Raw genomic sequence first — 27,853 nt, 5'->3', positions numbered from 1 at the left:
GTCTTCAACACGTACCGTCTTGTCAGAACAAACTACTTGCCGTTTCTGACTGTGCCACACTGCTGCATAACTCACGATCCACCGTAGGATCATGCCTTCCCCAAATTACCTCTACATCACTTCTCTGCCTGGTGAACTTCTATTCATTCTTTATAATTCAACTAAAACAAGCCCCAGGTGGAACGTTCCCTCATTCTTCTCTATGCCTCAACAGCATATTGTCTATACCTAATTACAATATAAATTCCCCTGTTGACTGAAGCTGCTTACTTGCGGGTTTTGTCTCCTTCAAGTCAGGGACTGTGGCTTCTTCATCCTTGTATTCCCAGTGGCACGTACAGTGAGTGCCTGGCACTTTAGAAACACAGAAAACAATGTTGGATTGTGTTTTAATAAAGGCAGTACTGAGATCAGTGAGATGGAGAGGATAAAAAGAATACTGACAAAGGAATGTTATTTAGTGGTGCTATAAATGAAGAAACAACCTTTGATTATGTGTAAATTAAATGTTATAGATCACATCCAACTTAGCATAGGAGATGTCGGTATGTTCAGAATTGGTAGCAAAAAGAGTAGGCTACTTTTGATGTAACATTAAGAAGCGTTAGAAAAATAGGAGGGAGAAAGTGAATATAAGCAAATGATTCAAGGGCTTGGGATAAAAAGATTACAATGTAGTCAGATGGATATTTTTGGTAACAGTTTGGTAACAGTTTTAGTAGAGAATAAAGATCCAATAGATACATAAAAAACTGTAGTATGCATGAAAAAGAATCATTTCATTAAAATGCTTATATTAATGAATGAAGCAAATAGAAACCAATAAAACCACTGAGTTTATGGTTTAACTATAAAAACACCTTGAGAACACAGATAACAGAAGGATAAGTATTAAAGTAAATGATCAGATAATTCAGAGTAGAATAAAGAGAAGTGATAAGCTGGTGTTAAAAGGAAGGTAAGGAACAATTGACTTGTTAAAGAAATGTACAGCAAAAGCCCAGGTGGGGAGTAAAAATGACCTAGGTATATCTTTGGAACAGAAGCACCAATCCAATGAGGACAAAGCACTGTTCTGATGGGTGGTAGATGCTTGAGTTAACACCAAAAATCAAGTCTTTCATTTCCATAGATCTTCAAATCTTTTTCTACTGTGCTGACAACGATGCCAATGGATGTTTGACTTACAATGAAATAGAAAGTCTACTAGGAGAAGAGACACCAGAACAAGAGTTACTGGAGCTATTTGATGCTGATAACAATAAGATGTTCTCCTATGTTGAACTAATAAGAGCATTTGGACTGACTGTTAAGGGGCTTCAGGGGCTGGGACATGGGTGAAGGCCAGGGGACAGGTAGCCTTGAACAGCATTCTGTATTACAGCCCCAAACTAAGTAACCCAAAACTTATAATTTTTAGTTTAAAATTAAATCCAAAAGTAAAGGTTATAAGAAAACCTCTAAAGTAACAAATAAACATGGCATCCCATGCCAAATGCAATGATAAATAGAGTAACAAATCAGTTTAACTGCATGAGTAGAGGGTTTATGTCTTCTGGAGGTTAAGGAAAGACATAGTAATTAGTGTTCCTCTGTACTTGCTTAAAGGATTTTAGGATGACACTCTTAAGACTGAAACTTTAAAGCTTGACTAGTAGAAAGCAATGAGGTAAAAACAAAACTAGAAGGCTACTTACTATTCATTGATAGAATAAAAAGTTAAAGCAATGTAAGTGAAATGAAATCATACAGAATCTAAAGCACCTTTTAAAATTATACTATTTCCCTCATCTGCTTCTTTTCTATTTAGTTTTCATAGACTCCATGGTGTAAGGAATTTGAAAACACTTACATTAAATATCTAGGGGTAGTTTCTTAACCAGTGATGTGAAGAACAGCAGAAGGAAATATGGTGGCTATGGAAAGGAAGTGTTCAGTCAATTAAATGAGAAAATTCTGATGTGAAAAAAAAGGAGACGTTTTTAGGTCTAAATTTTTTGAAGACATTAGAGCTGACATCCAAAGCTGGGAGATTAATAGAACACACTTGGCCATAAAACAAAATTCCATGTAATCAAATGCTAAATTCAATCTATTTACTTTTAAAACTGGAGAATAATAAATTATTAAATTGCTGTCATTTCCCTCTCATTTGAGAAAATATACAATAGTCAGCAGAGAGTTGTTTTGAACCGTCCCATCTTGGCATGGAAACACATGAGCTGACCCTACCTGCCCGTCCAGTGCTGTAGCTACATTCTCAGGGATCACATCTGCTGCATGGTGAAAACATCTATGACATAGGAGGACCCACATGGCTGTAGACGCCTGGATACCACCAAGGTCTTGCATTTGCCAAATCCCATTGACTTCCCTGGGTCCTGTATTCAAGACTTTAAAGGTCTTTGCTTGATTTTGTCCCGTCCCACCTTTATTTCGGTGAAGAAGAAGAAGAAGAAAAAAAAAAAGATGGGCTAGCATTCCAAAATACAAATTGCATGGCTGGAGGAACCATTCATCCAAAGCATCCTTTCTGAGGTAGTCATGGATCTGAAACTTCTGCCTCCTTCCCAGGACATCCTTGCTTTGTTCCCCACACCTGTTTACTGCTACAGGGAAGATGAACATGCCGCCATCCTAGGCTAAGCTCTTGAATGGCTGCCACCTATCAGGCCTGGGCCTATCTCTGGCTCTACTATCTCTGGCTCTATCAACTGGCTGCATTCCAGCATCTTCTTTTAATATCAGGGACAATGAGTGATGCTAAATAAATGAGAGTTAGAGAATCAGAGATAAAACGCATCCTGGTGCAGAAGATCCTTTTAGAAGCTCCAGTAAAGATTATGAGGCAGGCTCCCATGGGGGAAAGTTCAGGTCTCTATTTGTACAAATCAGTTATATAAAAACTTTGATTGACCAAGTGGGAGGTAAGAAGGGGTATACATGGCTTGACAGTTTAAAGATCCCTAAGCTACACCCCAAACCAGTTTACAGGGTCCCCCAGCCAGAGGTCTACACAGTGCCCTAGTCAGTGCAGCATTCTTCCCAAACCTATGAAGAAGCACCATCTGTGTATTCATTGTTTTTAATGGAACTTCCATCCTAAATGACATTCAGCTAGTTCAAAATATGTTTTTTGAATTTTATTTTTTTTTATACAGCAGGTTATTATTAGTTATCTATTTTATACATATTAGTGTATATATGTCAATCCCAATCTCCCAGTTCATCCCACCATCACTACCCCCCGCCACTTTCCCCGCTTGGTGCCCATACGTTTGTTCTCTATATCTGTGACAGACAAAATATTTTTTAACACAGTTGAACATGTTCTCAGTTTGGCCTTTGGCAATTTGGAATGCTTGAACTTCCAATTGGGTTTCCATACTCTGTTAAAAAACAAAGGCATCATTATATACATAAGCACAATCTATGCACCATAAACCTGGAAATGCTAGGGCAACTTAGAAAACATCGAACAGTAGACAACCCAAGAGAGGAAACTGAAAGCTTGGAAGCAAGAAGATGGTAAGCAAGGAAGGGAAGAAGGCAGCTTATGCAATAAGTAGTATGAAATCTGGAACCGGAAGCCAACACACTCAACTCAAAAGTTAATTGCGGCTGGGCCCGTGAGCCATGGCCACTGAGCCTGCGCATCTGGAGCCTGTGCTCCGCAACGGGAGGGGCCACGGCAGTGAGAGGCCCGCGTACGGGGCGGGGGGAGTTAATTGCACTTTCACAAACAGCAACGCTGGCTTATCCATTCTCTTGGATCTGTGAAATAGATTCAGAGGTACATAAGTGAATTTCTTCCTTTTCTAATCTCCTTGAGACCCTAAATGAAAAATTGTGTGTCAGTTGAATTCACTGTAAGAGAAAATATTATTCATAACTAGGATCTAGTTTAAACTTTTAAATCTCAAAATATTTTTTACTCTAGAATAAATAAGAAGATGGAAGTTCCAGAAAGAAGACTATATATTCAGAGCAGTAGCTTGATTTTATTTTATAACAATTTCATCCTGGTTTCCACAATATTTTAGCAAGAAGTGCTACAGAGGTGCATCTGAGTTAGATGCTAAAACTGGCTAGTTCTTTTGAATATCATTCAGTTTCAAAGAAGTTTTTCTTTTGAAACAAACTTTAAGTTTATAATACCACCATTATTTAAAAAATAGGTGAAGAAATTTTGGTTTGAGTTAATTTTTATAATCTAATTCTAAAGAATTGTTTAGTATAATTTAAATGTTAACTACACATACGCATACTTAGTATTAACATTATATATTTATATAATGCATATATATATATATATATATATATATATATATATATACACATTTGTACTTTTTTTTTTTTTCTATTGGCCAAGGTTTTAACCAGTTGTTCACAGTGGCATATTTAAGCACCTAGAAGCACCTTCTTATTCATAAGGTGAACTTGTCATATACAGAGGGCAGAATCAGGATTGGAAGCAGAATTGATGATTTTTATATGATAGCCTTGGGCTTTTCTAAATGCCTGATCTCTATCAGTTCTTCCGATTTGAGAACAAAATGCCTAGACATCACTCAGAAATATAACACCACACATCATCGTTAACTTGAAATTTAATGTTACATGCTAGTTACCTAATATGTTTATACTCGAAGTTACCATTTTCTGCTAAAAGTAAGGAATACTCATGGACTTCAGCTACAGTTTCATGAGGGTAGCTAAAGCAGAATTAGCATAAATATATAAAAGTCTTCCTAACATATTAGTTTTGTTTTTTTTTGTTTTTTTTTCACTTTATCATTTTTTTTTAACATCTTTATTGGGGTATAATTGCTTTACAATGGTGTGTTAGTTTCTGCCTTACAACAAAGTGAATCAGTCATACATAAACACATGTTCCCATATGTCTTCCCTCTTGTGTCTCCCTCCCTCCCACCCTCCCTATCCCACCCCTCCAGGCTGTCACAAAGCACCGAGCCAATATCCCTGTGCCATGCGGCTGCTTCCCACTAGCTATCTACCTTACTACGTTTGTTAGTGTGTATATGCCCATGACTCTCTCTCGCCCTGTCACAGCTCACCCTTCCCCCTCCCCATAACCTCAAGTCCGTTCTCTAGGAGGTCTGCGTCTTTATTCCTGCTTTACCCCTAAGTTCTTCATGACATTTTTTTTCTCATATTAGTTTTTGACATTCTAATGCAGTGCTGTGCTAAGAGTAATAGATCCTTCAACAGCAAAATTGTTTGTAACTAGGCTCTCAATAAGAAACTATTTTTTGTTACATTGTCTTTTACTTATTTCTGACCTGGATGGAAAATTGACCTTAATATTAGGACTAAGGATTTAACGGCTTAGTAGAAATTACCTTTTAAAAGTGTAGATCTTATATTAAATTCAAGCTAACTCTGCCTTTGTAATAAGAAACAATCGCTTACTGCATAAAATACATTACTGAAAGAGTCAAAACTAACTGTAGATAGAAACTAACACAGCAATGAAATATTTTTAGTTGTATAAAATTCAGTGAGGGGGCTTCCCTGGTGGTGCAGTGGTTGAGAGTCCGCCTAATGATGCAGGGGACACGGGTTCGTGCCCCGGTCCGGGAAGATCCCACATGTTGCGGAGCGGCTGGGCCCGTGAGCCATGGCCACTGAGCCTGCGCATCCAGAGCCTGTGCTCCGCAATGAGAGAGGCCACAGCAGTGAGAGGCCCGCGTACAGCAAAAAAAAAAAAAAAAAAAAAAAAAAAATTCAGTGAGGACTTCAGGTTTTATTATTTAATAAATGAAAATGCTTTGTAATACCTGAGATATTTAATGTTGGTGTTAGACTTCTTTGAGTAGATTTACACTATAACTGTTTTATTTGAATAACATAGTATAATTTTACATGTAGTTTTGATTTTTCAACGTGACCTTGGATTATATCAATATTTTGCTTGCTGGAAAAAATCTGCTGGTTTTATCACACTAACTAGGCATATTATCAGTAATCTTGTGGGTTATACGAATTAATTCTTTCTTAAATTATGTCTTGTTTACCCAAAAGTAAAGAGTGCAAATTACATAATTACAGTGTGCCTTTTGGTTTCCATATCTTGAAAAATAAGACCATTCATGCCATTCCCCACCCTGGCCCCAAGTCAGAAGCCCAAATACCCAAGTGATTAGGAACTTGTAACATCTTGCAGAATTTGTAGAAAAATGACAATATGTCATTTTGACATATGTCTTAATTGTATAGATTTCTAAGACACCACTAGCTAAAATTTGTTAGAAAAATGTTTTTGCTCTCTGCAAAAACTTTCACTAGCATTTTTGCATGAAACATATGCCTTTAAAAGCTGGCTAAAAATTATACTGTCTCAGAAGTAAGAAGGATAAGAAGCTCTTTAATAGCATTCACATAATTCTTAAACTTTGTCATATAAGATTTAAAAGTTTTCTATTTCAAATTGTTTTTGATAACACCAATTGCAAATAAGCATTCTCTAATGTGATTTTATATTTATAAGCCAGCTGAATTACTTAGAAACAAGAATGAAAATAATTATACTTCCAATAATAAAACAGATCACTGTATTATCCCTTGAAGTCGTTTTTGTCACCTTATACTGGTTCTCTCATTTTTAAACCTTTTCAAAGTGGAGTCATTCCATTTTGGCAGCATTTTGGGATCTGGTGCATAGCTGAGCTATGAAGAGAGAGGACAAGTTATAACTGTGAGAGCCAAGTGCACCACTGACACCTAAAATACCACCAGGTGAATAGAAGCCTTAATAAATAGTTGAATAAATGAATGAAATGAATAAAACACATTTTTCTAAACAACTTTCAAAAACTGAAAGCACGATGATGTGAAAGAAGTTAGTCTATTCAGTATATCCATGACTAATACCACAGGTTTGAGGGCTCATCCTGTGCGGGCCATTATGCTAAATGCTTTAAACACATGCACGCACACACACAGTGTATTAAACATTCAGTATAATGGCCAGCACAGTGTATGTGTGCGTGTGTGTGTGTGTGTGTGTGTGTATGTGTGTGTGGTGTGTGTATATGTATTCAAGAAAAGCCCATGAGGTGACCATCATCATACAAATAAGAAATTCCAAAGTTAAAGATTAGTAAATGTTGGGGTAAGCCTTCAAAGTCATGACCCTCAGACAATCAGAGCTTGAATTCAATACCTGATTCAAAAAATAAATTCATGAGGATGTTCCTGAGGAAGCAATTAACGGCATGGACATTGTGTTACAAGACAAGCCAGTAGTGAGTGTGGATTCTCTGGTGCACACAGAGAGGCTTCTTTGACATGTATTCTTGCCTCCCATGTGTTCCCACAGTACCCTGCACATACATCTGCCATGGGCCCCAGCACTTTACATTATAGTTACTTCGGTGTCCGTGTCTCCCACTAGATCACAAGCTCCTTGAAGGAGAGACTGTCCTTATCATCTGTAAACTCCCCTGGTATCCAGCATACTGTCTGCAATGGGACAGGCATCCACTGAACGTCAAGTCACTTCCACTCCCCACCCCTCCATGGCAGTTCCTGAGTTCTTATAAATAAATATTCTCTCTTCAATTCACTACAGTTGTGTATTTCAAAGAAGGTTCTTACCGTTTATAAATAACAATGGTCCACAAAATGTTTCACAACAACAAACTGAACTTCTTTCATGTTAATTTCATCACAAGTTTTATGCCCCACAGTGTCCAATTATAATGTCTAATCTGCCTAATTACAAGGCAAAGCTGGGAGCATGACACTGAGACAGGTCATCTGAGCATAATATTCTTGTAGTTTTGGTGGAAACAGGAAATGGGTGGGAAAAAAACAGGATGCTACGTCTTGTCTCAGCAGTGCCTCACCACTACTGGTTCCTAGAAGGGAAGGAGGGCAGGGGCAGATAGCATATCACCTGCATAGGTTTTTCTGAATTGGAGTCCTCTGTGGATCTAGTGTGGTGGATTTCAGCAGTTGGAGAGGGGTGTTGTGTATCACAATCTAGCGGGAGATGTGGTCAATAAGTTGTTGGATAGGTAAGGTTCAGAGGTGATTCATTAAGGACAGTACTCCCAAACCTAAGTTGATAAACACCACCAGAGACTTTGCCAGAAGGTATCAATGTTGTATTTGGGAGTCTGAGAATGTCCCCAGATTGTAATACAAAGTGTCTACATCCTCAAGAGAGAATCTCTAGCTTTCTCCAACTTCAATCATAAACCACCACTTCAACCTAAACACCACTCCCCTTCAATCCCGGACATTCAAATTCTGCCTCTACGTCTATGTGGAGGGATATTTAAAGTTATGGCTCTAGAGGAAAAACGATTGATGTCTTAATTCTCATTTGCATTTGATATGATGACCAGCAACAGAAATACTTGCAGAGGTTCTTTTTAAAAAATAAATGAATAAATACCTTCTTGAAAACTTTACTTTATTAGAGAAACTAGCCCAAGCGTGGAAAATTTAAAATCACTCTATTTACCAAAACTGGCTAACAATAAGCTTACTAAAAAAAACAAAAAACAAAAAAAAACAACAATGATCAGTAAATACCTACACTTAACATTCTTAATTATGGGACAATTTTAAGATCCATGTTGATGTACTTGTAAGGTAAATACCTCTGTTTAATAATAATTTAAAAAAATTCTCACATGTAACACTGTTTTCACACTCATATACACATATAAAGGTTGGGAGACCTGTCTCAGAAACATGTTTATAATGGATTTACATAATATTGTGAAATAAAATCTGAATAAAAATTTTATTCCAACAACATTTCTCTATTTTTAAATAATGTTTATTGTTTAAGTTTTTATCACAGTGGAGATTAATTTATGCTTAATCATCCAGTGAATGCCTACTGTCACCTTTATCCAATTCCAAAAAAGCAAAATCAACTCATTCATACACTCTAAGTCCTGTTGCCATCCCACCATTCATTGCCTGTGTCTTTTTTCCCTTTTAACGGCAATACTATAAGATTGTGAAAAGGTATAACTAATAGGCTTATATGTGTAATACCATTTCTTCAAGTATTCAGACAGCAATATATTTGCCTGCATTGTACACTAGAAAACTACTTGTGACATTATTTCTAAGTACAGGAGAGTGGCTCCTGGTGGGAGTGTGATGAAGTTGTATGTCATAGTGTATGATAAGGATTTAAGCATTCTAGAATTTTCACAACTCTTCCCATGTTAGCGAACGTCATTAGGTAGATGCTGTATTTTTCTACTGTCAGCTGTCAGACATAAGATGTCAAACTACAAATAAATAAAGCATACACTCAACATGTGTAGTGCAAATGCTAAGTAAACAGAATGACAGGGAATAAACTCGTAGTTGCCAGCAAGTGAACGGTTCAGTTGGGAGGTCCTGATTTTGTGATGTCTGTGACTTGTACCCCTATCCTCAAATGAATACTATTCCTGTCCCATGTCAGCCACAATGGATTGAAGTGAGGGTGAAGGCAGTGAGGAGGGGAGTGGGAACTCATTTTCACAAACAAGTAGTACAATTTCTCTGTCACTTCTGTATAACATGTAAAGTTTGACTTGGTAACCAGATCTCAAACCTCTCAGACAAAGCAGGTACCAATATGGAGAAAAGCAAATGTTCCAATGAAAAGAATTAAATGTTGGCACCTATGTAACAGACTGTGTGGCCCAGACAACAAAATAGGATGAAGGAGGTGGTTTTTTAAAGTTAAAACGTTGGAAATACCACACCTGAACATTCAAAAATTACATTACAGAAAAGCCATCAAACAGTTACAAAACATTCAAATAACAACCCTGTTTAAAGATGCCATAGAAGCAGTAATCTTCAGTACTCTGAACAAAAGTCAGAGCTTTGTTGCTTTGTTTTAATTATACATTTAACATACTGTTATTCATTAAAATGAAATAGAAAAAAACTATAAAATTCTCCCAGAGGCAAATTATTGGTAGGGAGAAAATAGAAGTAAAACGTGACAACCAATTTATACATTTACTTAATTGTATGTTTTTCCCCCAGAAGTATCCACAGTCTGTAAGAAAAGTAAAACTAAAACAAAACAAAAAACCTAAAATGAATAAACAAAAAAACCCTAAAAGTACAAAAACCGGTGTCATCTATCTTTTCATTTTCTTCCTCTGCATGCAGTTTTGAGGGAAAAGTGTTCTTTCATGGTAGTGTTCTGAGCCCCCATATATGAAATTCTAGAAGAGAAACGTCTGGATCCTAACCGTCTTTCTATTTCATTCTTGAATGTCTTGTACCGTCAACAAATGTAACAAGCAGCTGGCTGAAATAATCTTAATTAGGAAACATACACACACACATACATATACAAACAAATCTTTTTTAAGAGAAAAGAAACCATTCCTTATCTGGGACACACATATATCAAGACTTAAAACTAAAGTCTGACACGGTCACTTAATTGATTTAAATAATTAAGGCTTCTAAAAGGTTCAGTGCCAAAACTCTCTGCATCAGTATTCGCATAAAATACATTTTTGCATTTTAGGTCTGTGCTTTTTACAGCCATCTTAATTCCACAGAATTTCATTAGTAAGATCAGATAAGGGAGTGTTAGAATTGTTTACTGATGTTTTCCTTTTAGTAGTTGTTAGACTAAATTATAGCAATAAAAATTCAATGACTGAACAGATTTGTTACTATCAGGTGGGCTGTTGGCTCATTTCACCTTCTTTTCATGTTTAATGTGGCCATTTCTTTTATACTTGCCATTGGGGATTCCATTATGGTAATGTCCATTAACTGTGCTATGCTTATTTCTAGACCACAAACTTTTGATTTTACTGTAGATAAATTTTGTGACCCAGGACAAGAGGAAGTAAAACAAGGCAGCACCAAGCAAAAGCACAAAGGCAACATCCAGTAAAAAATACTGACAGAAAGAGATTTGATGGACAGCGGCACGTAGGTGATGGGCTCCATTGTGACGCAGAATGTAATCGATCCAATAGACAGTCCGATTGACAGGGTGCCCAGGTTGATCCTTGTGGATTTCTGAAAGCTTCTGAGCCCTCTGACGGTAGCTATGAGGTGGAGGTAAGACACAGAATGATCATGTAGCTACAAGGCTCAGGATCATAACTCCCTAAAGTTAAAAATGGGGAAGATAATAAAAATAGCTATCCTGTATTAAGTACCCAGTATGTGCCAGGCACTGTGATAAGTGCTTTCAACACATTACCTTATACTAACACAGTAAAATAAATTTTACACAGATAAGGAAAATGAAAATCAGAGAGACCAAGTGACCTGACCATGATTACAAATTTGAGATTCAAATTCAAGTTTTTCTGACTCCAAATCCCATGCTCCTTCTACACTAGACCATGCCTCTTATATACACGTAATCCTTCTCTTCATATGCTTTTAAATACTATTAATCAATGAGTCTCAACCAGGAAGAGGAGTGAATCTATTAGATTCTAAAACAGAGGGACGGTGGGAAAAAATGCAGAATTTTGTCGCAACACCTTTTCCTTTTAGTAGTGACATTTAATTCTGTTCTGATTTAAAACAGCACTAGCTGACAGAGTGAGATTATTATATTTAGTAAACAGATGAAAAGGAATTGACAAACACTATGAAGCCATATGTGAGTGACATTATATGCAGTAGAGATACATACATGTATATGTATGTACATACATATAAAGAGAACACTCTTAAATGATTGATAAAAATCAGCTAAAGAGGATCAAAAATATTTAACTGTACATTTCTATGCCAATCTTTGGCACAAAGCCCCTTTGAGCACGGATCTCTGATTAGAGTTTGCATTGTTCAAACGTAAGAAATAATTTCCACATGGAAGGATTACAAAACACATCATGGAGGGTGTGGCCCTCGAGCTGTGCCTCATACAGGAACAAAAGTTTGGACATGTGAAAACTTGCTAGGCCAAGAGAAGAGTGTGAACTAAGTAATAAAGGTGGGAGGGCAAGAGTATGCCCAGAACAAACTTATTTGGAAAGAGTATGTAGCACAGGGGTGTTTGGCTGGAAATTAGACTGGAACGTGAGTCTCCTTCACGTGTGTTCAGAATGACAAGATATGCAGCCCTGTTCTTAGAATCAAAGACCATTAAATCAGAGAGACTGGCTTTAAACCAGAGCTTCAGGGATAGGATTAAAGAAAGGAAGAGACTGATGGTGGGAAGATCATCCAAAAGACTGCCCTCGGGCTTCCCTGGTGGCGCAGTGGTTAAGAGTCCGCCTGCCGATCCAGGGGACACGGGTTCGTGCCCCGGTCCGGGAAGATCCCACATGCCGCGGAGCGGCTGGGCCCATGAGCCATGGCCGCTGAGCCTGTGCGTCCGGAGCCTGTGCTCCGCAACGGGAGAGGCCACAGCAGTGAGAGGCCCGCGTACCACAAAAAAAAAAAAAAAAAAAAAAGTAATAACCAAGGGCTGGATATGTGTTAAGTTCATAAGGATTAACTACCCATCTTTCTCTACAACTTGCTTTAATAAAATCTCCAGATTCAAAAGAACTCCTTCCAAAGAACAAAAGCAATAGCTTTCAGTAAATAAACCCAAACAACTAGTATGGGAAGAAGGAAGACAAGGTTCAAGTTGAGTAAAAAAGAAATAAGTGATACTTCTTTAGCACTATTGGTTTAAACTAGACTATCTTAGACACAATATTAGTGAATCAAATCAGCCTTTTCAAGAATTATGGCATGTTAAATATGGAACATTATCATGTATTTGAAACAAAAAAGATAAATGCCTTAAGTTTACATATAATTACTTTTAGCAAAGAACATACTACCTGAATCATTGTCATTTTTACAATGAATAAAGACATCTTCCTACCCTGAATGTGCAAAAGGCTTTAGTTAAATATTTAAACTTTTCAAGGGTTATATGCAAATAACTAATTATTTATCTTATATGGATACTTTGTGGAAGAATATAAATTTATTCACTAAACAAAATAAAACCTAGTTTGAAATCAAGCACATATGTATACTTGAAGATGGCATAGCTGGGATTTAATCGCAGTGTGAACTAAGACTATAGCCTGGTCTCTGATTTGGCCCCTTTTACACCTCACAGAACACAGCCAGACTGATTTTGTGTGGATGATCCAGACTTTTGCTTTTTCTGCATAACCGACCCAATCTCGGCAGCTCTGCCACTATCTCTCTACAAACTCTACTTGAGGGCTGCATTGTACAAATCTTCCTTTAAAAGCCTGTATGATACATATCATCTTCCATAAGAACATCACATTTTAAAAAACACTAGACTTTTAAAAGAAAGGCTACAGAACACAGATGAAGGGATCTCACAGTCAGGTACCTCAGATCAGCAAACATACTGATCCAAGTGCCAAGAGCTGTGACCGAGACACTGGATCCTCTAAGGGGTCAGCACACAAAGGCCACCTCCAAGCCCACATAAGACAGCATACTGAACTGCAGTGCACTTGAACCCAGCCTTTTACCTAAAAGCTACATCGCGTTATGTGAAAGAATTGTTATTGTTGGTTGTTTCTTAGAATATGGCAGTGTTTCTCAGTCTACTGTTATGCCATCTACCCTGGGTATAAACAGAAGAAGCTCACACTCTTCAGACATTAATGCCATTTGAAAGGTAAGATCAATTAAATGTCACGTAAAAATGGGAAATAGTGTTGCTTTGTTTTAAAACTACACAGGCCAACTCTCTACTCTTTCAGGCTCAGTTGTGAACTGGGTTAACTCAAGACACATCAAGAATTTAAGAAAAAAAATAAAATAAAGATTCTGACTAGTCATTCACCTGAGTAAAAAAATCTCGGCATTTCATTGACGCCCCGCGCTAGGGAAACCCAGCACCAGGCAGTATCAAGAGCACCAGCTTTGGAATCAGACAGTCCTGGTTCAAATTCCTACTCTAATAGCTTTGTAACTATGGGCAAATTACATAAGCTCTCTGAGTTTCAAGTGCCTCATCTCTATAATATGAATAAGGAGAACGGTGATATATAGTTTTATGAGCATCAAAATGAGATAAAGGACACAAAAATGGACACACAGTAGGGACCCAATGGTTCCCATGGTAGTTTTTCCTTAGTTTGTCAAACCTTGGTAGAATATTATTCAAGGTCATACAAGGCTGGCCAAATGATTGCTATTTCTATTTTCCAAATGACAGAAACATGCACAAGGCATTATACACAGGAATCTAAAGGATATTTCTATAATTGGTTTATTGACAACCTACTGGCAATAATCAGCTATTGACAATGTGCTGTGGTATATATATTTCATCTGCTTTAATATTAATTGAAACCTTACCTGGGATTATTGATAACTTTCACTAGTGCTTCATACAGCTCTCCTTCAGTAACTGTCTTCCATTCTAGCAGTATCCCCATACCTTTTGCCTGTACCCGGGTCATAGTATCATAATGGTCTCCAAAGAGTGGGATTCCCACTACAGGAACACCATGATACATAGTTTCAAAAATACTATTCAAACCACCATGGCTCAGGAAGGCTTTAATATTTGAATGCCCTAAAGAAGGATTAAAAAAGAAAACAACTTAGAATATTGTGTATTGTTCTAGGAAGAGATTTTCCAGAAATTTCTTAAAAGCTGATATTATAATAAACATACATTTCAGATATAGGATTTTTAAAGGCACAGTTTCACAGATTACTGCTCTATACCAATTACGATGCTTGTTATATACATAATTATCTGATTTACATATATCAGTTAAAAGCCATTTTTAAGCTAATATTTATAACTTTAAGAATTATATCATAATATCTTCTCCCAAAACACAAATATCAACTGCATTCAAACGGCCAATAATTAACAGGATATCAATGAAAGCAAGAAATGACAAAAAGTACCAGGGGGCTATCACATTCTAGTAAACACAGACACTCACTTTCTGGCTACTCAAGCATTTATCTATATTAAAAAAAAATATGTAAAAATGTGGGGCTGGATTCCAGATGTCCATGAAGAGTTTCTGTGCTTACCCAAAGAGGAACATTGTATGGTGCTTAGCATTTACAACATTCAAGTCATATCAGCACCTGTGCTACACAATCTTAGGGTCTGATTTTACATTTTAGGTATAAAAACATGTAGGGACAGACAGTTACAAAAGTTAGTTGTAAGAGATGGGACATCACGTAACATCTAGCTGTTATGGAGATAAAAGAGATAATTCATCAAAATTAATGAGGTATTTAAAAATCCAGATCTCCTTCTGAGCAGAAAGTTTTGCATAAAAAGTGTAAGACAAAGAAACACTGCACTCAGGATAGGTGCTCTATGGCCAGAAAGGAATTATAGCTTGCAAAAACACAAACATTTAAGATAAACATACATCAAGTAAAAAAACGAACTCTGTGTGTGAACCTGGGTCTCAATGGGGCTCCAGGACTCTCCCACCTCAACATCTAGCAGGCTGGTCACTCAGTGTCTCTTGCTCTGACCCACAAGCGGCTTCTCAACTCAGCCCAACTAAGGGATCTACCCTCGCAGTGGATTTCAAACTTTCTTTTCAGTAGTAGAACCAACCCTTTTTCTTTAAACAAAACTTTATTATCACCAAGCCCAGCAGTGAAAAATAATGCAGAGCTGGTGTATGGAGAGCAGGGGGGAGTGTCATGAGAGGAGGGGAGGGGAGAGACACTGACTTGGTTCCTGCTTTTCATCCTGGAGGAATCTTCTGAGCATAGTTAGAAACCAACAGAGGACCCACAAAGGTCATGACTAGAGTTAAAAGGATGCTAATGTCAGAAAACGCAGAGAGCTGAGATTCTGAGGAACCCAGAAGAGAGGTGAACTTGAGGAGGGGCTCTGGGTATAGCTACACCTCGCTGTAGAGCCTCGCAGAAAAAACCCCATAAGACCAATTTAGATGCTCCCAGACAGCTGTGCCCCTGCTGAAATGAGATGGCTGATGGTCAAGATATCTTATTTAAATTTACTGCTTCCTTCCTACCTTCTATGGAATCTGAAGTCATAATAGTAAAGACATAAAAAAGAAAAAAAATACAAACATCAAAAAAGGTAAACTGTCTTGTTATTTTTTTCTCAGTTTTACCATTTATAGAATAACATAATAAACTAAACAAAAGGAATTATTTATCTATATACTTACTGTTTTTTAGTTACAAAATTCAATTTGCAGGTTTTTAGGGGGTCAATTTAGCTTCTAAAAGATATTCTTTAAAAGTCTATTTTTAAGAATATAACTTAAAGCTACTTTTACATAATCTGTTAGATTAGTATTATTGAACAAATGATGGTCGATATTGCCAAAATCAGTAACATTTTTATAATTTCCTTAATAAGTAATATCTTAAAGAATAATATGGCCTTATATTTTCCTAGAGATTTAATGAATAAAACAATTTACATTTTACTATCTGTGCTTATTAAACAGAATTAGATTCAGATTCAGATATCTTAAAAGATATGCATATAATTGGTATTTTGAGTTGAGGATCAGAACCCCAAGAAATAAATAAATCAAAAGAAATAATGTGTTCAAAAGTGCCCAGTGATTTAGGGTAAAATCTAGGCAGATAATCCAAGTAAAGTTAAAGTAAGTTGACTGTTATTTTGGCTTTCTGCTTCTCTGTGGTTTCAAACAAATGAATAATTTCAAATTTCTCTGGGTTCTTGGATACATCTGTAGTAAAACTATAACATAAATCTAAGTTTTCACTGTTTTAATTTTACTACTTTTAGCTGATCGACATAACTAGGTATAACTTTACTCACCACTAGCTTATATAGTATTAAGTATATTTTTCAGAAAATTAAAATTTGTGACTGGTCTAAAAATTTTAATTTATAGGCCTAAATGATTATACTTTAAAATTATTTGCCAATAACTAAAGGTTTGACTTGTTGGTCTGAAATCCAGGACTTAACGCACTAGATAACATAATGATTCTATCATACACCATACATGTATTGTATAAGCCACTCGAGTGTAAAACTCACATTTACACAATTAAAATCTAAAAGCCAAGTAAGCACCCACATGTCACTGACTTACCAAGCAGGTCATTTTGTGGTAACCATTCTATGAGCTTGGTGTTGTTTCCCAGATTCTTTGGTTTGGTTCCAGAAAACCTGAAATTTACACCAGACTGTGAATCTTCCAAAAAATCACACTTTACTCCTTGTGTGAACTCTCTGGTTAAATTTTTGGATTTAAAATAAATGTTACATGATCTTTCGTTGACATTCTTAAGAGGGAAGAAATGTTTTAGTAACAACAAAAATTTCAGTTTCTTTTTCACATTTTCATTGACTGAGGGATAAATAAGAAACACTCTGATTATACTGAGATCTATTTTCCTTCAGCTCTCCTCCCCTATCCACAGAGATGGGGGACATAGCAACCAAATGACCCTATGCTAGAAAGTCATTTTCTACCAGCTAGAAGGTGAAACAGGAACGACCAGCAAGGGCCACCACTGGGCAGTCAATAGCTCCCATCTGGACACCCCGAAACTGAGGGAAGGCTTGAGAATTGGAAGAAAGCAGGAAATACTCTTCTTTAGCTGGGCCCCAGAGACAGTTCTGTGGGGCAAAGGACATAATTAGGCTGTTTCCTGCCTTGATCTTTGAAAGATAAACCATACAGTGCTTATCAACTGAGAGAATGGCAAGAGTTTGAAATAAGCAGATACAAAACTGTTCCAAATAAAGTAGAAGGGGCACTTTCTGGGTTAAGCCTAATAGAAGAAATCCAATAGGACTGGAATCCAAAGGGAGAAGACTTAAACCATTGGAATAAAATATGTATCCATTTCATAGCTTAGCCAGGATAAGGAGGAGCTAATCCTCCCACAGTTGTTACAAAGGAAAAACCCCTATTACTCAGAGCCTACTTGTAATGGCTTGACACTGGGGCTGACCTTGATCACTGCTGTATCCCTAGAGCCCAATGGTGGGGACAGGTACTAAGTAAATACACAATAAGTGTCCAGATCCAAGTTTAGACACTGCATTAGAAACTCCAGAGACAGACACATGTTGGCAGTGCCTCCAAGAAGAAGTGGGGTCTGTTTTGACTAGCATTAACTGGCAAGTTACTGTATTTATTTATTTATTTATTTATTTTTTTGCGGTACGCAGGGCTCTCAATTCTGTGGCCTCTTCCGTTGCGGAGCACAGGCTCCGGACGCGCAGGCTCAGCGGCCATGGCTCACGGGCCCGGCTGCTCCGCAGCATGTGGGATCTTCCCAGACCGGGGCACAAACCCGTGTCCCCTGCATCAGCAGGTGGACTCTCAATCACTGCGCCACCAGGGAAGCCCAAGTTACTGTATTTTTAAAGGCCTGGTCTCTTGGATAAAGGAAATCGGAAGTATTTATAGACAAAGTGGGAGCCCAAAAGGTTCCATGAAATATTTTACCAATTTAATCATTCATCCATCATTTTTTCCTCATTCCAACACTGACTTGAAGGAGTATACAGAAATGCATGCAATTACACATTTTTAAGTGATAATAAATAATAGAAGGGTAAATGAGGGTAACATAAAAATGCACCCATCACAAGAATACATCATTGTGCATCAGATCTTCTTTTTATGCTATGGGCTAGATGTCTTTTTAACCATCACAGAGTATTATATAAGTTAATCCCTAGATTTCGATACACTAAGAAACAAAATGAAAAGTCAAAGGCATCCTGCTAATATTGCCAGGGAATCAATGGGCTGTGCTTTACTCAGACCTGCGGGCTAAGTAAGAGGATATGGAAATCAAGAGTGAAGAAACAACCTATATTATTACCTTACCTCCAAATCACTTTTTGGGGCAGTCTCCCCAGAGCTCCTGCCAGTTTGTTAGCAATGTCTTCTGACAGATACTTGACACCAGCTCCGAAAGATACCAGGACAAAGCCATGTTGATTAGCACCATTGACCCACCTTTGGAGATCCTGCAAATCAAAATGTGGCAGTTAATTTTATGAAGGAGTAACACAGCTCAGAATCAGTGTCATCACAGTTCAGTTTTTAAAAAGCCTTCAGATAATTTTCTTAAACAATTAAATAGTGAAGATAATATAATATTTTCCTTTAGATAACTGCTTTTTTAAAAAAATATTTCACTGAATAATGCTAACTAAAATAAGGAGGGCAGGTAGTTAATTTGGTTAAGATCAAAAAACAACAACAAAAAATCAGTAATTAATGACCTAAGAGCTCAGACAGAAGTAAAAAACAAAAAATTGAAACTCATGTTTAAAATACGGTCAGAGATAAATTTGTATGAGGACAGAAGTGAAAGATTAGACACATGACAAAGACATTAACTACCACCCCCCCACACCCACCCAGGGAGACTTTTATTTTAGGAGTGGGCTGATTTTATCTTGGTCTAAGTTTGATAATTTTCATTTCTGAAGAGCATACTGTATTAATGACTGAGAAAGAGAAGGAATTAGCTAATAATTCCAAACATCCATAGGCCTAACAAGTTTTACTATTTCTCTAATTATCTCTTCAACTCACACAGAATAGAAATCATGCATATTTCTATGAGGCATCTAGAATTTGCTCAACTTATAGTGAAGACTTTGGAACCAGAACTTCACAAAAAGTGTGCTTAGGTCTCCAAAGGGCTGGAAGGCCAGGTGGCATCTCAACTCTATATATATGTACCGTATTTTCTAGTGAGGCATCCAGGGGTTCTGGAAATCTCTGAGCAGAAGCTTTCTCTCATTTTGTGGGAAAATGCTAAATTCTCAAACATGTCCATCTACAGCTAATAGATAAGGGGCCATGGCATATCTGATGTTAAATAGGGACAACTGTCAAATTTCAGGAATACTCATTTCAGAGGAAGACACATTAACACATTTCTACCAGTATTATTGATTTAACTGAAGGTGAAAGAAGTTCGTTTTAAGGGATGCCACCCTTGCTTTATTTTATTCTGTAGGCACCAGCTTTTTTTATGGTAAGTTATCCCTTTGAATAAGTCTTTGTCAAAGACACTGAGCTTCAGTTTCCCATATAAAAATGAATAAAGCCACAGCACTTTGAAGAATACATAATTCTGTTGTAAGGAAAACAAACATGCTGTCTACTGGCAACACCTATGCCATAATATAGTCATGGAAACGGGACAAACGCACTGTGTATTCATAATGTGCAGAGTGAGCTGTCACTGTTATATCTCGCAGACCCGGTAGGTCTCTTGTTCAGGATGAAGTTACCAAGATGACTGTGTCGCCCGTGCTCTTTGCATTTCACACCACTTTCTGGCATAATCTGATTTGCAGCTGGGAGGTAAGAAGTACAGTAAGGGGCTTCCCTGGTGGTGCAATAGTTGAGAGTCCGCCTGCCAATGCAGGGGACACGGGTTCATGCCCCGGTCCGGGAAGATCCCACATGTTGCGGAGCGGCTGGGCCCGTGAGCCATGGCCACTGAGCCTGCGCATCCGGAGCCTGTGCTCCGCAATGGGAGAGGCCACAGCAGTGAGAGGCCCACGTACCGCAAAAAAAAAAAAAAAAAAAAAAAAAAAAAAAAGCAGTACAGTAAGTAGTATCATCGCAATAGCATCACCACATAGCTCAATACTAAGTATTTATATGGAATGTTAGCCCTCTTTATGTCTTTATTTTCTTTGCTTTCTTTCCCTTTTCTTTTCCTTTTCTCACTTAATGAGATCTGTGTTAACTGGCTCTATCACACTTATATTCTTAGCAGGAAAGAGGGGACCACATTTTATGCCTCAAATGAATTAGTGAATAGTGTCATTATATGACCAAGAGTGATGATGGAAAGGAGGTACATCCTTCCAGCTACTGAGTGAGTAAAATAGGCTATAATTATTTGGGAGGGAAGAAAACCTTATCAAAACACCTCATTTTCCAGGAAACTCTATTTGTTTATGAACATATAAAAGAAATCGAGAATATATCAACTGTGGATTAAAGCTTTTAACTTATATTCTACCACATTTACCAAGACTATCACGTGCTGAAAATTTAACAGCGTAACTTGTAGATTCAAAGTAAGAAACAAAACAAAACAATTTAGAATTTTCAATTTATATATAGTCTTAAGCCAGATATACTTAGAACAAATATAAATGCTGCACAGTAGAATAATCTGAATTCATATGGTGTTTTCTCCCTATGGTTTGTCTTCAAATAATTTATCACCTACTATCCAATTCTCTAAAGAGAAAAATTTCAGGGTCGATGCCATTTGCAAAATGTTTACATTCAGAAATACTAAGCGTTATGGGAATAACATTTAAATTTTGTTTCCCGAGGACTTAAAAGGTCTTTGAGTTTCAACTGACTCTTTGTATACATGTTTGTTCTTTGTTTTGCATGATATAAAATGAAATCCATAAACCTATTTTTCCAGCTTTTTTCCTACCATAGTCATTAGCCGTAACAAGAATACATTCAAGTATATAATCTTTATTTGTATGGAAGGGAATAGAGAAAATTTTATTCATCATGGTTCCCTCCAGGGAAAGTACTCAGCATTTTTAGAAGATAACACTGCACTTGGCTTAGAGGGGAGAGTGAGGCCCCAAGGTGATATCCCCACTGCCATGTCCTTAGCTGGAGATGGAACAGGGGAGTGAGAGGTCGGAGTAGAGAGAGTGAGGGGCAGGGGCCACTGGGCCGCTTGGGGATGTAACCCCTCCCCGTGATCTGTGATCGCCAATCTGCAGCCTCAACTCAGAAAATGTCTGGTGTGACTCATGTTTTATGAGAACGTAGAAGGGGCTGGGTTTGGGGTTTGGCTGATACAGTGACCTTCTGGTAGCATAGAGCCAGAGGCCGAAGGGATCTAGAATTTGCTCAACTTATAGTGAAGACTTTGGAACCAGAACTTCACAAAAAGTGTGCTTAGGTCTCCAAAGGGCTGGAAGGCCAGGTGGCATCTCAACTCTATATATATGTACCGTATTTTCTGGAATTTAAGACCCCATCAGTTATAAAATATAAACTGATTTAATAACAACTCTTCACTAAACCGCCCCCTTCATAATAAATGTAATTAATGTTAAAAAAAAAATCCCAATTCCAGAAATTTACCACTGTTAAAAATATAGGTACTTTAGAAACCCCCTGTCCTGGGGCAAATACCAACTTAAAAAATTGGACTGAAAAAAAAAAACCCTCACAATATCAACAAAAATAATACATATTTAAGACTAGAGTAAACCTAAGGATGCACATAAAGAAAACAAGACAATTTTACCGAAGGACAAAAAAGAAAATCTATTCAAATGGAGAGATGTAACGTGGGCTGGGAAGGAAACATCAAAGTTATGAAGATGCTGATTTTTTATAAAATTAAGTTCAATGCAACCTCAGCCTACATTCCAAAAGGATTGTTATGGAACTTGAAAAGCTGAGCCTAAAATTCATTTAGAAAAGAAAATGTACAAGAGAGGCCAAGAAATTTTTGAAAAAGAACAGAGTTTACCCTTCAAGATATTAAAATGTACTCTAGAATCTAGAACCATCACAATGCATGTCTTCATTGTTAGGAGAAGGAAGATAGGAAGTCAGCATTTTCATCAGCGGAGAAAGGAGGCCTCCAGCTACTGATTCAGAAAAAATAGTGAGTTAGATCCCTCCACTAACACAAATTACAGAAGGATTAAAAAGTTAAATTGAATTAAAATATATGAAGTACTTGAAGAAAACCCCCAAAGATAATGTTCGTGTATTTGGGTGGGGAAGGTCTTCCTGGGCCAGTCACAGACTCCAGAAGTCATAAGGAAAAGACTGACAGATCTGACTGTAGAACAACAAAAATCTTCTAGAGTATGAAAGACATTTTACAAAGCAAAAGAATAATAAATAGATGCAGAAGTATTTGTAACACACAAAACAAAGAATTACTATCTAAAACAAAATAATGAGGGAAAAAAACCCCGCAAACAACATGAGAAAACACCTCTTTCACAGGAGGAGAGCATACGGCATAAAACATGGAAAGATGCTTAGCCTCAGACGGATAATCAGAGAAACGTAAATTCAAATTGTTTTCATCTCTTGTTCTCTCGGTCGTCTGTATAGTACTCTATTAGATGCTGTCAATATACTATTACTTAATTGATTTTAACTTAAGAATTGACTGTAGTATTTCCCTTTAAGTATTACTGTTTTATAATTTTCTGTCAACTATTTTGTTTTGCTAGAAGGATAAAATGCCTTTTCCTAAGTGAACTCTGGGTTTATTTTCCAATTATTTAGCAAACTTTTCCCACTTTAAGATTATCTTTTAAATAGCTCTACCTTTTTTTTTTTAGTAATTTTACATAGTTTCATTTCTTTAAGTTTTAACCTTTCCTCACCAGACTTTTTTTGGAGTAAAGAATGAAACTGGGACCCATCTTTATTTTTAACCAAACAGCCAGCCTTCTCAACACTACAGAGTATTATTTCATCTTGTCCTCATTTATTTGAAATGCCACCCTCTCAGTCAATTTCTAAATTCTATTCTCTTCCACTGATCTATCCATCCATTCCTGTGTCCGTGTCAAAGAGTTTTACTTACTGCTCTTTTATAATACATTTTAATATTTGCAGTGATAGATTTCTCAATACTTTTCATTTAAGGACTTTGTTTTTTAAAACACATCAACTGCCATTTGTTAGCAGTACCACTTTTTCTTATGTATGTTATGGATACTTGTGCATATATGTACAGAATACACACCTCACATCATGTACCGCACGAGTTTAGTAATTGCGTTCAGTCCTTTATACTTAATTGGCCAGCACTGCACGCTCGCTGCTCCACTAGATGGCAGGGCAGGAACAGAGCATGGATGTCCGGGCTCTGCTGAGTTTCCCAGGCTCTCAGCCATCATCACAGGCCCAAACCCAGAGCCTGTCTGTACGGTTTTTCCTGCTCATTCTCCAGGGGAAAAACTCTGTCATTTCCACAATGTAAGTAAAAGCAAAATCGTCACAGGAATAGAACAAATACTGAGCAGGAAAGCAGCAATAGTCATAGGTGCTTCTCTCACTTTATTACCATGACTACTTCCATTTCTATGCAATTAAAGTAACCAATTTAGATACTTACCTACACTTTGCTATAATTTTATATACATAGCTTTTGAAAAGACAACCTTGCAATAAGAATAATCATTTTATCTTCTTGTAGAGTTAAATAGGGAAGGCGTCTTATGCCGTTTGTGGAAAAAAGTAGCATAATAAGGAAATATGGATAACATATTTATCATAAGCAAATACTATACATTAACATATTTGCTTTTTTTTTTTTTAACAATTGTAACCTGGTCCACATGATGCGTTTCCTGGTATGGCCAGATTCCTTTCCCTATAGTAATTATACACCAAATGCCTTGACTTGGTTGTTGGAAGAATAAGGCAATGAAAAGTACATCATCTTCCCCCTCCCCACTTCCCTCCCTGGAGCGCGGTTCAGGATGAGCGGGTAATGTAACCTGGCCCTGTGAGACAGCAGATGGGGGTGGAACAGGACCCAAGAGATGTACCAGAGCTAGACTGGGGCAGCAAACGCCCCCAGAGTTTAAAACTTCCAATAACTTCAGGTAATATTTTGACATGGTGAATGTCGAGACACGGAGGATAGTGAAAAAATATTCTAAGAAGGAGGAGAGAGCAGATTCTGAGACTTTCGGAGAAGACAATCATTGGGCGACTCCTTTCTCCTTTTTTATACACTTAAGCCTCCTATCCAAAAACAAAACTTCCTCTTAATTGTACAAATGTAAAACACATCCCAATTCCAGAAATGTAAACGTAGACTTTTAAAAGATCATCACTTCAGAATCAATGAAAGAATATCTAATGAAAAGGTGGATGGTACAGGCCCCCCTCTATCCTGTCTAGGCTTAATTCTGAGGACATCAGGATGTGGACAGACCCCTAAGGATATCTTTAACAGCTCAGAGCCTGGGGACAGACTGCGCTGCGGAGGTTAGCACCAGATCTGTCCTGACGGCAGCCTGTGACCCAAACCTACTCCTTTCTCCCCACAAAATAGAGCCTTGAGAGGGGGCCAGTGCAGTGGAGACACCAATAACACTGCATCCTTTGTCAGCCCCATCCATTCTGAGGCAAAGAATGCCTGGACTGTGAGAGAATCCTACACAGAGATGGTGATGGGAGAAGGGGGGTGGGTGTTGGGACCTCTGTTCTTGTTCCCAACACCAATATCAATAGGCCTCTTTTCCCATTTTAAAGGGCCTGATACAAAGAATGCTCCAATTTGGTCAGGTGGGCTGCACAGAACTGAAATATTCATTCTGCAAAATCTAGTAGATAAGATAATAATGAACATTTTTGATATAAAATGTTTTAAAAACACCACGGGACATCAAACGTGATCTTTTGACTACTGCTAAGATAGTTAACCAAGACTTGGTAAACAAACAATAATTAAAAATACCATTGAAAATATAAAAGTTACCATTCAAAACGAAAACGGACCAACTATTGTTTTGACTGAGTTAATTGGCAAAGAATTTGGTTTAAACCCCAATTCTACAGATTGCTGTGCAATCCCCATCAAGTGCCTATTCTCTCTGAGGCCCAGCTTTCTCTTCTTAAAAGATGCTGATAATACTTCACAGGGGCACTGTGAAGATTAAATGGGATCAAATATATAAAAGTGCTTTGAAACATAAAAATTATGGTGCTATTTTCCCAGGGCAGGAAGTCTGAGAAGCAGCACACAGATGATGGACTGAAATGATAGCCACACTGAGAAAAGGAAAAAAATAAAGTTATTCTGCACCAAGACATTTTCTCTGAATTATACATACTCTCTTCGCCATGTTTTTGATCCTTCAGAATAAAGCCAGTTAAAACAAATACATAAATGAGAAAAAGTACAAAAAATGTTTTATATGCAGTATCAAATATAGTTGTCAGTTTTTCAGAACAGTCAAGTAATTTCTAAGATTATCCAAAGGAGTTAAGCCACAACTAACCTGAAGAAGCAATAGAGTGATCAATGTCAAGGTGATGGTTCTATTAAAAAAAAAAATCTCAGAAGATGCCTTCATTAACACAGCGAACATTTTCAGGAGGATGTAATAAGTACCTAGAAGGGTGTATTCATTTCCACTGAGATTCTGCAGTATCTTTTTTCTTTCTCATAAGGCTTTTAATTGTTGCCATTACAGTTACAATTAAAAGAAGTAAGCAAAATTTGAAACCCTGATTTGACTTTGAAGACAGTTAAATTTTCAAGGCTCTTAAGACCTTCAAGAAACTGCACACAGTCAGGATGTCCCAAGGATATGATCATGGCAAGGTACCCAGGCACTATGGAAAGTAACCACTGGGTGTAAAAAGATGAAAATCTCACCAGGAAAAAAAAAAAAAAATCAACGCAAAAAGTGACAGCTAAATCTTTCTTATGTTACAAAAGGAAATTAAGAATCCAGAGGTTTGGGGAGGATGAGAGAGATCTGAGCATGAGGATTTGTAACAGACAAGGAGGACAGGGGTATGAAAGGGAGGGATAAAGATGCAGAAACAGTAGGCGTATGTTGTCTTGGCACATGTGAGTGTAGTATACAGATCTGTGATCCTGGAACATTCCAAAACAATCTGCTGTCAACTCTAAACGTTCACATTCCTGCAGGAAAAAAAAAGACCATGGGGCTTCCCTGGTGGCGCAGTGGTTGAGAGTCCGCCTGCCGATGCAGGGGACACGGGTTTGTGCCCCGGTCCGGGAAGATCCCACATGCCGCAGAGCGGCTGGGCCCGTGAGCCGTGGCCGCTGAGCCTGCGCTTCCGGAGCCTGTGCCCCGCAACGGGAGAGGCCACAACAGTGAGAGGCCCGCATACCGCAAAAGAAAAAAAAAAAGACCATGGCTAACAAATACTTCTTTATCAAATAGTGCCTCGGCAAGTGAGGAGTCCATTCATTAATTGAGCAAATACTATTGACTACCTGCCGTGTACCATACCTGGCATTCTTCTAAGCACTTGAGACATACCAAAGAAGAAATTTATCACCAAAAATTCCTGTCCCCAGAGAGTTTACATTCTTAACAATGTAGCCACAACCTAACTTTCTACCCCCACCTCCCATCAGGTTTCCACCCTTCATCTACTCTTCCTTCTTCAAATATAGCCTGCCCCTCGGTGCCTGGCATATCCTCTTCACCTCATAGTTATTTATCAAAGTTCTCACAAAGGATACTAACTCTCTGTGAGATGTGCTCTCTCAGAGGACACACATCACATACCTTGTGGTGTGTGAGTTTAGGCACAGGATTTTCTCTCTTCCTGGGTTGTGAGAAATCGTAGGTGCTCACTACTTATTTCTTTTCATAAATCAAGAAAGGCAGTAGTAATCTACATCCTTAAAAAATAAACAATAAATGCATTGTTTTATTTTTTCCATCCAGTTTCTTAGATAAGTAACACCGTCTCTTCCCTAGAATTTGAACTAACGAAGAGAACGTTGGGCATTTTAAAATTAGAGTTTAACTACATGGCCTGCCTGGAGAAAATAAAGGTAGGTTTGCCAGCCAGTCCACCCGTCTGCCTTCTTTCCTTCCAGGAAAAGCAAAATGAAAGTTTCTTTGTGATAATCACAATATTATGCCAGAAAGACACGATGAAGGAGGCAAAATTCATGTCTAGTGTGAAGGTGGACAAGGGAAATGGCTGTAGTAGAGTGAGACGGGTGCAGGAGGAGATCAGGGGAGATAAGGTGAGGCTCTAAGGCTGAGAAGAGGAAGGAGTGGGTGCAGGTGGGTGTTTGTTAGAACCAAAGACAGTGAGGGGTTGGGAGAGGATGGGGCTACCATGATTTTCAGGTTTCTGGCTTGGAATAA

At 37.7% G+C, this 27,853-nt stretch overlaps 1 protein-coding gene across 2 annotated transcripts in view; it reads right to left on the bottom strand.

Annotated features, from left to right (window-relative positions):
- Positions 1–3,133: 3,133 nt before the first annotated feature.
- UGT8 (UDP glycosyltransferase 8) overlaps positions 3,134–27,853 on the bottom strand; it is a 98,072-nt gene continuing 73,352 nt past the window's right edge. The window contains exons 5-9 of one of the 2 annotated variants that reach the window (XM_060012927.1): positions 18,816–18,958; positions 17,061–17,137; positions 14,326–14,545; positions 10,921–11,066; positions 3,134–3,389 (exon numbers count right to left, since the gene is read on the bottom strand). In XM_060012927.1, coding sequence (XP_059868910.1) covers positions 3,388–3,389; positions 10,921–11,066; positions 14,326–14,545; positions 17,061–17,137; positions 18,816–18,958 — 588 coding nt within the window. In that variant the 3' untranslated portion in view covers positions 3,134–3,387. Of the gene's footprint in view, positions 3,390–8,129; positions 11,067–14,325; positions 14,546–17,060; positions 17,138–18,815; positions 18,959–27,853 lie in introns of those variants that run through there. The other variant, XM_060012926.1, reaches the window with a different exon arrangement.

Source organism: Delphinus delphis, chromosome 5 (assembly GCF_949987515.2).
Source record: "Delphinus delphis chromosome 5, mDelDel1.2, whole genome shotgun sequence".
Taxonomy (NCBI): Eukaryota; Metazoa; Chordata; class Mammalia; order Artiodactyla; family Delphinidae; genus Delphinus; species Delphinus delphis.
Note: the sequence above shows the minus strand (reverse complement) of the source record. Positions and strands in the feature narration are given on the sequence as shown.